The sequence below is a fragment of the Ruditapes philippinarum genome, unplaced genomic scaffold (genome assembly GCF_026571515.1).
Source record: "Ruditapes philippinarum isolate M1 unplaced genomic scaffold, ASM2657151v2 ctg1339_1_1_1_1, whole genome shotgun sequence".
NCBI classification, from domain to species: domain Eukaryota; kingdom Metazoa; phylum Mollusca; class Bivalvia; order Venerida; family Veneridae; genus Ruditapes; species Ruditapes philippinarum.
In genome coordinates, this window is record NW_026855028.1 from 187,501 (window position 1) to 202,500 (window position 15,000).

The 15,000-nt window shown below is 32.9% G+C and overlaps 2 protein-coding genes across 5 annotated transcripts in view; one reads left to right on the forward strand and one right to left on the reverse strand.

Moving 5' to 3' along the window:
• Positions 1-5,757, forward strand: part of LOC132741895 (serine/threonine-protein kinase Nek10-like) — a 28,663-nt gene extending 22,906 nt beyond the window's left edge. For all 4 annotated transcript variants that reach the window (XM_060730161.1, XM_060730163.1, XM_060730162.1 and 1 more), the window contains exons 2-4: positions 2,983-3,150; positions 4,139-4,310; positions 4,975-5,757. In XM_060730161.1, coding sequence (XP_060586144.1) covers positions 3,016-3,150; positions 4,139-4,310; positions 4,975-5,582 — 915 coding nt within the window. In that variant the 5' untranslated portion in view covers positions 2,983-3,015 and the 3' untranslated portion in view covers positions 5,583-5,757. The remainder of the gene's footprint in view (positions 1-2,982; positions 3,151-4,138; positions 4,311-4,974) is intronic.
• Positions 1-15,000, reverse strand: part of LOC132741888 (DNA-directed RNA polymerase II subunit RPB3-like) — a 33,230-nt gene that overhangs the window by 1,832 nt on the left and 16,398 nt on the right. Inside the window, exons 3-6 of the mRNA XM_060730153.1 lie at positions 9,327-9,430; positions 6,586-6,714; positions 2,399-2,447; positions 878-1,046 (exon numbers count right to left, since the gene is read on the reverse strand). Coding sequence (XP_060586136.1) covers positions 878-1,046; positions 2,399-2,447; positions 6,586-6,714; positions 9,327-9,430 — 451 coding nt within the window. The remainder of the gene's footprint in view (positions 1-877; positions 1,047-2,398; positions 2,448-6,585; positions 6,715-9,326; positions 9,431-15,000) is intronic.

The following is a 15,000-nucleotide window of genomic DNA, read 5'->3' on the forward strand; positions in this document are numbered from 1 at the left end:
AATCCTGTATGTTGTAATTAAGGTTGTTACCACACTTAAGTGAAATTTTATATATGCATATGATTTATGCTTCTAGAATACATTTTCAAACATCGAAGAATAAGTAAAATTTATTACATGCTATTCAGTGGTTTATTAGAAATATATCAGTGATATAAAAACTGGTAAATTTCACTGTTTGAAACAGTGTGAAATTACCACTTTGATAATTTCACTGTTTTGAATTTAAGCCCCTTACGTTGTTTCAGTGAAATACCAGCGTTCACAGTACTGGGTACCAACTTAATGACGTGACTGTGCGGATAATGCACGTCACATCTGAGTATCTATTTGCGCGCGCTTTTCATTCCCGTGCATATAGGTGCGCTTACCGTCGTTCTTAAAACGATTTCTTCGCAGTGTCAATCGGAGAAGAGAAATTGTTTAGTCTTAGTTGTGAGACTCGCAAATATATTTCACCTTGTGAACACCAAAAGTTCATATTTCACTCGTGGCTGCGCCACTCGTGAAATATACCTTTTGGTGCTCACTTGGTGAAATATATTCCGATCTTACACTGAACTAAACAAATATCCTCTATATGTACTGCAAAAATATTTGTTCACATTATAATTATATAATCATTAAAATATATAGATTCATTTCTTATTGAAAAATTTGACTTAGGTTTTATAGAAAATAAATATTTTATTACCTCCCTTTATGAACATGAAAATGTAAATTTGGTAATATCTTTCTGGAACTTACAATATTGATAAATCTTCATTTCAGCATTATATTTATGATATAAAACCATAAAAAATTGATTTACAAGATCTTTAAATATATTCAGAGTTGCAAGGGTTAATAACATAATAATTTGAAACTTGTAACTTACCATTCTTCTGGTATAGGGTATGTTGTGTGGCGTAGGGCATTGTCAGGGTCATACTCGAAGGCTACACCACATGTTGGGTTCCATTTGGCATGCTCCTTTGCAAACCCTTTCCTTGCAAAAGCTTTTATCTTCAGTTCTTGACCCTTTCTCAACTTCACAATAAGTATATCTACATATGATTAAAAAATAGCTTAAATTTTGTATTCTATATCTAGCTAAAGAATATTCTTCAAAAGTAACCCAAAAGTGTAAGACAAATATAAATACTTTCTAATAATAGCACAAACGGGCAGCCAAGTTTTTTAATACAAACAATCTTGTTGATAATCTGAACAATCTAAAAGGTATTTTTCATAATCATGCTGAAAATTACACATTTTTTAGCATAAGTTTTATGTGCATTTTATTTACTTGGTCTGTCAGACAACAAATACCATTATGCAATTATCATGCATTGTGTGTTGTTGTTTTTTTACCTTTACCTTTAGGAAAGGAAAGACAAGAAATTGTTACATGTCAGAGCCTTTTTACCCTTCTTTGCTGTAGCCGGTATTCGGCTACTTCCCCAAGCCAACATACTACCTTTTTCCCCCCAGAAAAACAGTTTAAAATTCCCGTTCTTGCGAAGATTTTCCCATTCAGAGAAATGTTATATCGAAGAAAAAAACTTGTAAACAAACTTTCTTGTTTAAAAATTGATCATTGTTTGTTATTCAATTACCCACTAGAGGGATACCTTGATTCAATACAATTGATGTTTACTCACAGCCTCGGTCTGAGTTTGCAACTTTCTAAAAGCAACATGGGGAAAACCCCGCTGCACACGTGATTTTTTTACGACAATTTGGCAACACATTTACGATGTCGCAAATGTAAACAAGAAGAAAATAGGAATGAGTGACATTTGTAATTGTTTATGAAAAATTGGACAAATTCAAATTGTTGACATTCCTGTAAGTGCAAGAGAATCCAATACATGTATTCACTCGCAAATTCATGTGTCCGAGTAGCACAACATGCCAAAGTGTGGGAAATAGCGAGTCTAGCACAACAGTGCTAGAAGTAGTGATACGGTGGGAACTGATAATAATGTTCCCTCTGAATCAAATCAAGAACCCTCACAGTCATGTCAGTAAATTTTCTATAATTAGGAAAGATGAGTCAATGTATTCTTGGGCAAATATAAAGTGGCAATAAATTGATCTGTAAAAAAATCGCTTTAATAATTACTTATGTTGGGCAGAAAGCTCCTAAAATAGGTGTGTTTGGAGGAAAATATGCAAATATATTATGATATTTCCCCCAAATGTGTGATTTAAATAAGTCTTTATTTATAGTAATAATGGTTAAACTGCCAGTGGAAAATATGATTTTTCCCCAAAAGTATGAAAACCGCGCATTTTTCCCCACAAAAAGGGCTAGGGCGCCTTCCCCAAAACTAGTGAAAAGGCCCTGCATGTGTACAACAAAGCTAACAAAGTTTTATACAATTAGGAGAGAAGAAAAAATATCAAAGTTTACCATCTGTATCTTCATATTCATTTGCATCTTCACGATTCCTTGATGTAACCTGTAAAATATACATTAAAACATTATAGATGTGTTACTTGAAGAAATACACTCTTAGCCTAATTGTGGAGACAATCTTAGTCAATCTACCCAAGCAGCATGTGCAGAAGCACATCATTCTGTGACATCTGATCCTGATCCTGGTTTGCTTTGTTATCTATTCAGCTTGATGTTTTATTTCTTAAAATTTTGATTGGTTTTGTCAAGACTGAGGGATGGACAAGTCCATTTTAAGACATATGCCCTGTGTGGCAGCTTTTAGTTGAGGAAAGTATGACTAAACACTTTACAGGAGTTGTTGGGTTTTTTTCAAGGATATGAAAGAATATTTATAATATAACATAAACTGATTATTACTTTTCATTGTTTACTCTTTTCTTTATTTTGTATTATCATCTTTTTTTTTTATTTTGTATTATCATCTTTTTTTTTTATTTTGTATTATCATATTTTTTTCTGTCAAATGTACACTGTATATAAGTTCATAACTTGTCTTCTATCAAAACTCTACCAGTTTCTCTCTCTTCATTCCACAGATCACTGAGATCACTGAGGTCAAGTGTTGCAGAATGTCTGTTGCCCTGTCCTACGACCCTCTCACCCACCAAGTGACAGACGTCAAAACTAAAACACCCCTACATTCTCTAGAATATTGCTGCAGGAGGACTATACTGTCCCGGATAGGACTTGATAATTTACAGCTGGTTTGTTTGGTTTTTTACATAGCAACATATTTCATCATCTAACCCCTGCTAAGACAGTTGCTACACAGTCATGTTCTGCCAAGTAGTGATGGAAATCAGATGAAATTTGTCCCAATCGATCATCGGTTCAGTCAGATGGGACATAATCGATAACTTTTTTAATAAAGTCGCGTTAAAAAGAAATAGGGAAGTAACATTTCTTCCCTATCTTCCCAAGGCACTTGATTATATTCAGTAATATGAACTTCATTTTCCACTTTTCAACATAGTTTTTAATCTTATATAATCATAACTTTACGAAATAGATTTTATTTTTCAATGGATGTCAAATAATAACATTCACATCACATAATAATATTATTGTTTACATCACTTAATGATCCTGTTCAACTCCAAATTGTCTCTGAGATGATTTTTTTGCGATTGGTGAGGTGTTTCTAAAAGAAAATTACCGTCAGAATTAATTCCCTTTGATACTTTAAACATTTCCCGCGGACCAAATTTTTGTGAATTGATTATTGTCGGTTTACAAAACAGTACCTGATTATCGGCGACTTGCGACAATCAGAACATCACTACTGCCAAGTACTTTGTCATAAAATTATTGTTAAAGTTTGCTTGAACTGCTTGAAAATATAAAATTGCAACAACAAATTTGAGAATGAAAACAAGTTTTGAAAATTACCTTTCAATTATATTTCAAACATTGAATTTTATTTCAAATCAAACACTAAATTCTTGTTTTTTTCAAATCATATATTTAACTTTATTTCCAGTCAAATATTGAATTCCATTTCAAATATTAATTTTACTTCAAATCAAATACTAGTATTGAATTTTATTTCAAATAAAGTAAAATCAAAAATCTAATTTTATTTCAAATCAAATTTTAAATTCTATTTCAAATCAAATATTTTTTCAAATCAAATATAGAATTTCATTTCAAATATGTAATTTTATTTCGAATAATGAATTTTATTTCCAATAGGTCAATCAACTACCATTACCATCAAGCATGAAAGCGACATTAGTAAGACTGAGAGTATCTGATTTTTTTATTGATGCTGAGAAAATTCCACCAGAAAGTCACAGTTCTCGTACATTTCCAGCAACATGTCTACTTACTGACAGCACTATCATACTAAAACTAGTATCTTCAAGTAAGTTTTCCCACAATGCATTGTAAATAAATGTTTACTTAAAGCTGCATGCCTCCAGATGAGCAAAATATTTCGATAAAATCAAACCTGAGAAAAATGTTCTTAGATTTTAGGAAAGGTATAAAGATTCAAAATTCTAGTAAAAATTTACATGTTATCTGGGATAAATGACCAAATTTTTCAGTATTTATAACTTTATTTCTACTGCCTTACTAAGGCAGTACGGGTTATTTTTGCATATTTTGACCTCTTTATAGAATTAACATAGGTTGTAAGTGCCATTGATAATGTGTAAATTGCATTCTTTTGGTAACTTTACAATATTATACTGTTAAATACATTTTCAAATGTTCATGAAAATAAGCATGAATCTGGAGGTGTGCTTCTTTAAAGTAGTGAACATATGATAAATATTAAGAGTGGCTTGATTCCAAAATTGCTGAATTATTCAGAATAGATTTTGCTGAGCCAGTGCAGACCATTAGCACAAGGCACAGGTGTACTGGCAGATTTTGGTCTGAACTATTTGCATGGGTAGAATCAGTTTCCGCTAGCAAGCTAATGGGTGGGTCCTCCTCTATACTTTAACATTTGCATTCTAGATTTTGTGATCACTATCCCATGCTAGAAGCAATATAACTGACATGATTTTTGTCTCCTTCAGAATCCAAAGTGAACAAAAAGGACCCAAATTTTCTCACCTCATTTGAAGACGGTAACCAACAGTTTGTTATAGAACAAGAGCTCAAAACATTATCTACGACGATAGCTAACTGCAAAACAGATAATATACGACTTAAAGAGAAATTCATAAAATCAGCATTGCTTCACCTGGTCAACCATTTAATTAAGAAGAAAACCCCCGTCACTACCCATATCTCTAGTGAATGCATCATACTTCATCCAAATGATAAATTTTCTATACAGATTGTCACAAATGATGACCCAAATGCTCAAAATATGATGCCGGGAGCCAGTAACGCTGTCTACGAGGCCCCAGAAGTTTTAAATAACGATAATCCTGATTCCAGGGCCCTAGTTTGGTCTGTTGGCTGTATTCTTCATGAAGCTCTGGCCCTGGAACCAGCATTCCATGACACATCAGGAACCAATCCCTTCCAAGTGTATATGAACATAACGAATGGAGTTATTCCCCCTACTCCATCAGATGGTAGTGAAGAGTTACAGAACTTGCTGGAAAAGTGTTTAATTCATAACAGAGGAAGCAGGATATCTCTAAATGAACTTAAAGAAGCTCTCAGCAAATCTTAAATTATATATTTTTATTTCAATCATGTCACATGTTATTTTTAAAGAAATTTTATATCATTAACTTATTTACTTTTAAAGTATTCAACAATTTTAATTCAACTTTTAATTCTTTTTTTTTTTTTCATGTTAAGATTTTGTTATTTCTAAGAATAAAGTTATGGATATTTAACGATTATTTACTAGTTGTGGTCTTTTAAATTTTGATTTTAGCAAGTATGTTTTGAAATTTCCATTGTTATCTATGACACACCCATTCCTGTTTGCAATAAATCCAAACACTGGTAAATATTAAATTGACAAATGCTTATATTATATAGCCCTGCTAGCCACATTGTACATGTGTATGCATTCAAAAAAGATTTTTGTTATCTAAACTAGATGTACTTAAATATTTCAATATTTGAAATTTCTCCATGCAATAAGTAGAAATTTTATTCCAATTCAAAGCAAGCCAGGCAAGTACATTATGTACATGAAGTATAAACTCTAAGCAGGGAAGATCTTAACAAATAAGAGCTGTCATTGGACAGCATGCTCAACTATTCTCAGTTCTTGATAGTAAACTAACAGCCTGGATAATGCAGAATTTTGTAAGTTCAAAAAGGGCCATAATTCTATTTAAATCCATGTAAGAGTTATGGGCCTTAGATAGTGACCTCCTACTATGCTCTCAAATAAGTGTGTGAAGTTTCAACCTATTCCTTTCAGTAGATATAGAGATACCAGTTTACATGCAAAAACTGAACAAAGATTTTTGAAATAGGGGCACAAATATGCAAAAGCAAATCCAAGTTATGGGACATGTGCCAATCATGTTAAATAATCACAGAAAACAAGCGTGTGAAGTTCAATCCATTCCATTCAGTAGTTATGGAGATATTAACTTACATGTAAAATCTAGCGACAGGGACGCCGACTAATGGGTGACTGCAATAGCTCAAGTATTCTTTGAATAGTAAGCTAAAAACCATGAGAGTTTGATGCCCTGATTTTCTATACTTACAGGAACTATTTTAGGATTACTGGAGATGAGGTCAGCACTGGTCACATGACGTGTTGTATCGTCCTGACATTTTACATCGAGAGTAAACTCCACCGAACAATCTGGACAAAACTCTTCACATGTACAATCCTATAAAAACAAATAAAGCATTAGGGCATTTTATTAATTATAATATAATCAAATGTGTATAAAAATTGAGAAAGTTTCAATCAAGAAAGTAATATCCGTACTAAAAACAAAAGCTGGCATATAACAAACATGTGATGTACTTAATATATTCATAATTTTTTTTCTCAAACTATATTATGCTTTGCCTTGTAGTGTATTATTCTTAAAGGGACTCCACTGAGGTTTTCTGACATGACGGGACCAAACAAAGTTTTCTGAGAAGAATATCCCATTTGATGGAAGTCATGACCAATAGCTTGTGTGTAAAATTTCAGATAATTTGCTCCAGAATGATTAAAATGACCCAAAATTGAAAAGCATTACTATGCTTTTCAGTCAAATTGGGCTGTGAATAGCAGAAAAAGTATGATTTTAAATTTATTTCAGACTGAGACACGCCTGGCAAACTGTCGCTCCACTTCAAAATTGTGGTGTACGGTAAAACGAGCGAACGGCATTTCCGAGATAGAGCGGAAGGCCGATTTTAACGTCTAATTTTAAGTATTGTTTATGTTTTTGTCTTGTTATTTATTTGAGTTGTATTTTTTCGAAAAACGGAAAATGAAGTTCCGTGTAGGATTGATTTAGGCTTCCAATGATCTAACCTGTTACAAAAAGAAAATTATATTAAGCCCGGGAGAACTTTTCTCCCTGGCGAAGCGAACGATGATTTGTAGAATATTGAACTTCCCAACCATAGAAATGCCATACCTTTCGGATTTTTTGAAAAAGTGTATTAGTAAATTATCAACCCGTAATAAGAACTTGTCCTTCGTGCAAAATAAATTACTCTTGAAAGATTTCTTAAATTTGTAAATCGATATTTTTCGAAAGTAGTGGAGCGAAAGGGCAAGAGATGGAGCAAAAGGTTCGATGTTGAGCGCAAGGCGATATTAATTTGACGTATTAGGAGGAGCGTAGTCGATGATTTTTATAAATAAAAGCTATAGAAGTTAAAATAGACATGATCAAGTGTTAAGACCGAGATATATATACCTTTTTAAAGAGAACTAATTTATTGTGATGTCCTTTCAACGACTATAGCGTAATAACTGTAATCTCGAAGGTGTCACCTATGGCTTCCGTGTAGATTCCATTATTTATGTTCGAAATTTGGATAAGGCCCGACCATTGAATCATACACATTAATGCATGGCATAATACAGGATGCCACTTATTCGAGGTCAATCATGATTTTTGACAAGGTTATGTACATTTAAAAACGTGTGTCCGTGCAAATGCGACAAAATCGAATATTTTTAGTTCTACCGCGAACAAATATTTCCGAGCAGGTACGTGTAACTCGATTGTTCACGCCAAAATGTTATGTTTTTCGAAAATTTAGAAATTCAAGGTGATGAACAGAAACAAAATTATGCAATGCACGGAACACATTAAATTAAATGGATCACTACTACCGAGTTCAGTTCACAGTGACTTTCTGTAATTAATAGCTCTAACGTACATGTGCTGAGCAAAACACAAATAAGTCACGTTTTCATGAATTTGAAAGGTGTGGAATCGCTATGAAAATGGTTGAAAAGGTGTCAGTCGTTATAAGGATATAACACGTGTTCCAGTTATGTTTCAAGATACTTCCTCCCTTATTTAGCATTGTTGTTTAATTTATTATTTTCGTCTCAAAGTGAGGCAGAACCCAGTCGGTGTACGGACTAAAATTATCAATAATATAATAGACCTAGCTATAGTAGAAATTTCTATTTACACTTACAGACAAAAATAATAAACTAAACAACAATGCTAAATAAGGGAGGGAGTATCTTAAAAAATAACTGGACATAACCGTGTTAAAAATCATGATTGACCTCGAATAAGTGGCATCCTGTAGTATGTGTACATGTATGTGTATGATTCAATGGTCGGGCCTCATCCAAAATTCGAACATAAATAATGGAATCTACACGGAAGCCATAGGTGACACCTTCGAGATTACATTTATTACGCTATAGTCGTTGAAAGGATATCACACTTTATTTGTTGTCTTCAAAATGTATATATATCTCGGTCTTAACCCTTGATCACGTCTATTTTAACTTCTATAGCTTTTATATGTAAAAAGTCATAGACTACGCTCCTCCTAATACGTCAAATTAATATCGCCTTGCGCTCAACATCGAACCTTTTGCTCCATCTCTTGCCCTTTCGCTGCCACTACTTTCGAAAAATATCGGTTTATAAATTTAAGAAATCTTTCAGGAGTAATTTATTTTGCACGAAGGACAAGTTTCTTATTACGGGTTGATAATTTACTAATACACTTTTTCAAGAAATCCGAAAGGTATGGCATTTCTATGGTTGAGAAGTTCAATATTCTACAAATCATCGTTCGCGTTCGCCAGGGAGAAAAGTTGTCCCGGGCTTAATATAATTTTCTTTTTGTAACAGGTTAGATCATTGGAAGCCTAAATCAATCCTACACGGAACCACATTTTCCGTTTTCGAAAAAATAACAACTAAAATGAATAACAAGACAAAAACATAAACAATACTTGCAATTAGGCGTTTAAATCGGCCTTCCGCTCTATCTCGGAAATGCCGTTCGCTCGTTTTACCGTACACCACAATTTTTGAAGTGACGACAGTTGCCGGGCGTGTGAGAGTATACTCATGAGTACATTATCCCCATATGTCCTTCTGTCTAGTGCCCCAGTACATACTAGGTTAGACAGCAATTATATTGGCTTAAGACCTCATTACTGAAAATGCAAGTTGAGTACTTCATTTTATTGCAAGGCACAATCTGCAATAGTACAATTCATGACAGAAACAACTATACTTCTTAAAGAGAGAATAGGGAATTTCAACTTCTTAAAAGTCATGATATATTGCATAACGAACATTGTATGTAAAAATACAATACATATGCAAATTTACAATACCCTGATATTGCATTCTCGAGACATCACTTGGTTAGAGGAAAGTCCTATACATGTGAGAAAACTCATCCAAACAAACAAAGTCGAGTTTGATTCTCGTACCGTCAGTCATGCCGGTAAAAATACACCATTAAACACGTAATAACATTCTATTTTATAAAGAAAGAGCATCGAAACACGAGCCTATCTGATTTGACGAGGGGCGTAAGCCCCGATAGAAATCAGATGCCCGATGTTTGATGTTCTCTCTTTTGATCAAGTCAAACATAAATAACACGTCCCTGATACCAAATATGAAACCACACTAAAAGTAACTTAGAACCGACATCTAAATGACGTTTCATCGCTATCCTTTCTCTTCGTAATAATATGTAAACCCCGACAAAATGAACCAATCAATGGGCATATCCTGGAGGTTGCGGTAATGAACCTGCACTCCAGTACCGGCATACGTGCATGTAATGTATCGATTAACTCTGACACATTTTCAACAGAAAGGTCCCCAAACTATGATACAATTATACTTATCACTATCACTTCCATCAGTAATGATTATTCCAAATTACATGACAAGATTTATTTGTATTCTTTTAGTTCAATTTTTTTTCCACAAAGAAATAAACTTTTAAGTTTTATTTAGTGTTAGCCTCTCGTTTACTTTAATGTTGTCTGAATTTTGAAAAAGAATAACAGGCAGGAATCGTAATGAAAATATGTTTGTATATTTCCTTAACAGTGAATTATGTATGCACAGACCATTCCTACTCATAACAGCAGCATAAAAGTTTATTCCCAAATAAAGCATTGTGTGTACATTCATGAAAGTTCATGTGAGTAAAATCAGAGAGACATTATACTTTACAACACATTTTTTTAGAGAATTGGCTACAAGAATATAGAGGTGTGTATGTGGCCAAGTGGTTAAGTTTGTTGACTTCAAACCACTTGCCCCTCACCGCTGTGGGTTTGAATCCTGACAGGGACTTCACTAACAAAGTTTGCACTCTTACCCTATGCTACGACCGGATGTAAACAATACGTTCGCACAGGGCATGCGCGGTGGTTAAATCCCACCCATTTTATTCGATTAAATTCTAGAACAACCTCTACTTTCGGTTTCAATTTTGCTGACAAGGAACAGTTTGAGTCAACGTAAGTGTTTAATTTTTAATTGCATATGTCCAAAACTTTGCACTACAACGGCGGAATGTCATATTAAATACTCCGGTATATCACACCGCATGGTAGTTTATTCACTGCGTCAAAATGACGGTACACATTTAACATGTAAACACACAGATATTACTTCCAGACCATTAAATAAGGAAGGACACACGGTAAACTTGTGCAACGTAAAGTAATCAAAATCTGTGACGAAAAATGTCCCTGTCAAAGTAAAATTTCAAAACGGAAAAAGAGAGAGCAGTCCTTTATATCCGATACCAACTGCAACAGACCTTAGTATTCGACGATGAAATTGACGTATAAGCGCGTATACAATATTATTGATGATTCATATATGGATTTTTGCAATGCCTATCATTCAATATGCAATCAAACAAAAACAAGTTTTTCCATACAGTCAAGGAAATGCTAGTTAAGGACGAAGCTTCAAAACGAACAGTAGCCCATTTCCAAACGCTTCCGAAACTCCAACATTGGCGGCTCATTTGCATATAATTCAAAACGCAGAGCATACGAACGTTGTAGTGGACTTTGGGATTCTTCTTGAGGAAGCTTCCACCGTAACTACGGACGTCCGGGGTTCCGACTCAGGTCAGTTTGTGCTGAATAATGCACGGAGGGTACCAGGTCTTCCTCCATCAGTAAAGCCGGAATGTGCGATATGAGGCCATCCTTAAAAAATTGTTTGTTGTAGTTGCCTCCGACCCTAGTCAAGAGGTGGAGGTAGTAAGGGGATTTTTTTTTTTTTTTTTTTTTTTGAAATGTTACAAAAATTGAAGCATACCTGAGTAAGCAATACACAGTAAGATAGTCCTCCCATAAACTTGGCAGTATTAGACCAAATTAAAAAGAGGCAAAGTATTCTGATATTTCTTGTTAATATTCAAATGAAACTGTTAAACATACAATGTAACACTTTTTGTGTTTATTTACATCTATTTCACTTACAAAATAATTGAACTGTTTCCTGTATTTACTGAAACCATTGAACAATTCTGGAAAAAAGGTGAAATATCTTAATAAAACAAGTGGTCTGAGAAATATGATACGATATGATACTTGAACAGATCTAGCCCTTTTGAGAAAAAGAACAATCTCAATACAGTATTTCAGTTTATTTTGAAAAGCAATTACACTGCAAAGTAAGGTGTTGTTTGTAAAACAATGATTACGACTTTTTGATGACCACCTAAGATTCATTCACTGTCCGACGTGTCAGAACTAAATGCCACAAGAAGGGAGGGTGTAGCAATCCATTCTCATTTCATTGCATAAAAGGAATTATCTCAAATAATATTAATCTGGTTAGAAATATAGATTATGAAATTAAAGACTAATAGCAAAATTTTAGCGTTGAATTTTTTGTTATTGGTTGTTTGTTTTTTTTCTTTTTCGTTTGTTTGTATTTTGTAAATTTAGGGGAAACTGGAAAATTTAGAGTTACCTTGTGCCACTTAATCGCTATTAACCCTTAAATTAACTTCCAATTCACTACCACATATAATATATAGTTTTTATCACTAAGTTATGTCATAAGCACCTTCGACGAAGTGCTGGTGTTACTTAATAATAAAATTAACTGTAGTTTCATATATATAAATTTATATACACGAGTTATCACTGTCACATCACGCTGAGATACAAATCAAGATCGTATAGAAAATGAAATGGTTTCCTACGATATTGATATCAATTCATGTCTCGCGGAAAGTGTGATGTGAGGCAGTGAAATCATTGTAACTGATAACATTAATAGTAAAATATTAATTAGAGACTAGAGACATATTACACTATAAATCTTTCCGTGTTGTTGATCGTTTGTCAATAGGTTAACTTGAACAAAGAGGAAGATTTAAAATAAAGTGCTGTTATATGATATATTTAAAATATTGCAGGGTCTTCTCAAAGAGTATTGTGTGGATCGCACACGCGTTCTATTGCAATAAAGGCAACAGTCAGACTGAATCGCACAAACAATCTTGCGATGATGTAAAAGTATAATCATTTTATTTGTATATTAAGGGAAAGGAATGAATGTCAGTCTTTCAAAGAAGGTGTGCCACTATATAATCCACACGATTCAATGGGTGGTCGACTAATAAACCTGCTCCATGCAGGGAAGGGGCACAAAAAAAGCTCGATTGAATTTCCTTGAGCAAAAGAAGTGATATAGGTTGGTTCGGCGAGAAATGAGATACAATAAAGACAATATAAGAATTCCAACCCAATCGAACTAAAACACATTTGTATAAACTAATCGTTATAAATTTGGCATTAGAAATGCATGCGAAATTTTATAGTATGTATTAATTAGTATTTGCGTCTATTTTAAATAAGACTATAATTAAAGGTAAATTTTAATGTAAAAAATAATTATCGTTCTTAAAAAAAAAACACAGGTATAAACTATTTAAAGTATCGGGAAAAGACCCATTAATTCCAGCGATTTTCCCTGGCGAAAATTTTATCAATTAACTTGTTTTTTCAGCAAGTTTTAGTGTAACATCATTTTCTGACAATCATGAATGGCGAAATGAATTAATTTATGTCAACAATAAAGTTTTTCTGGTATAATTTTGTGTAAAAATATATGTATACAGTGGTGGCCTATGGTTACGGAGGATAATCCATTTTAACATTCGTTGATGTATGTATATTATCTTTGAAGCAAGGTTGCAATCTGTTTTTTTTTCACTTTTATATCAAAAACAAGAGCTGTCCGTAGGACAGCACGCTCGACTATTCTAATTGCTTGATAGTAAAAGAGCCTTGATAATGTTAAATTTTTTAAGTTCACAAAAGGGCTAATTTTTTTTTTATAAATTCATGTTATAGGGTTTAGAGAGAGTCTAATTATACAGTATTGGCTTGACTATTTGGAAGGTAATGTTTAATGATAAATAAAATGAATTGTATGAAAGTTCAGTATATGTGTTAATAATTATATGTTAAAATTGTGATAACCATTTAATCATTTCTTTTTACATGTTATATTTTCTTTGATTGATATGTGTTATTTTGTGTGTGTGTGTTTTTATTTTTATTTTAGAAGGCCGCATTGTAAATAAGATGTTGCAATCTGTGTATGTCTTAATGTGTTACCTTCGGTAAATAAAGTTATTATTATTATTATTATTATGTCACAAGGGTGCTTTATTGAGTATAATAATACTAATTACCTATGAATACATAAAATTGACAGAAAAGGTACAAAGGCTTGTTATTAAGATGTTTTATCAAGTAAATCACTGCTTTATTATTACGAATGCATAAAATTGTCCCAAAAAAAGGCACAAACCCTTCAGTAGTTATGGAGATAACAGCTTACAAGCAAAACTTTACCATGAATTTTTTAAGTTGAAAAAGGGAAGAAAAATCAGCCTAAATGCAAGATAGAAATTATGGATCTTTGTCAGTGACCTACAATTCTGACCCTGAATGCATATGTGAAGTTTTAAATAAATATCTTTAATAGTTATAGAGATATGTAAAACTTGCATGTAAACATTAACCAAGAGACTGTAAGTAGAAAAGGGGATATGAATCAGCCTTAATGCAAGATAGAGTAATGGAACTTGGTCAGTGACATACAATTATGACCCTCAAATTATAACCCTAAGTACATGTGTAAAGTTTCAAGTAAATATCTTTGAATACCTTTAACCTTTAACCAAAATCTCTAAGTTTCAAAGGGGCAAATAATTCTGCAAATATTGCAGACAGAGATATGCAATTTAGCAAAATGATGTACATTGTTACTACTAAAAAAGTATTGTAAATTTCAAATGAATATCTCAAGCAATAATTGAGATATTTGACTTTACAAAAAAACTTTAACCAAAATTTGTAAGTTTCAAAGGGGCATAATTCTGTCAATATTGTACGCAGAGTTTATCCAACTTGTCAATCTGATGTACCTTGTTACTATAAATAAGTATTGTAAGTTTCAAACTGAATATCTCAAGCAATAATTGAGATATTTTGTCTTTACAAAAACTTTTAAACCAAAATTTCTAAGTTAAAAAGGGGCATAATTCTGTCAATATTGTAGGCAGAGTTATCCAACTTGTCAATCTGATGTACCTTATTACTATTAATAAGTATTGCGTAAGTTTCAATTGAATATCTCAAACAATAATTGAGATATTTGTCTTTATAAATAACT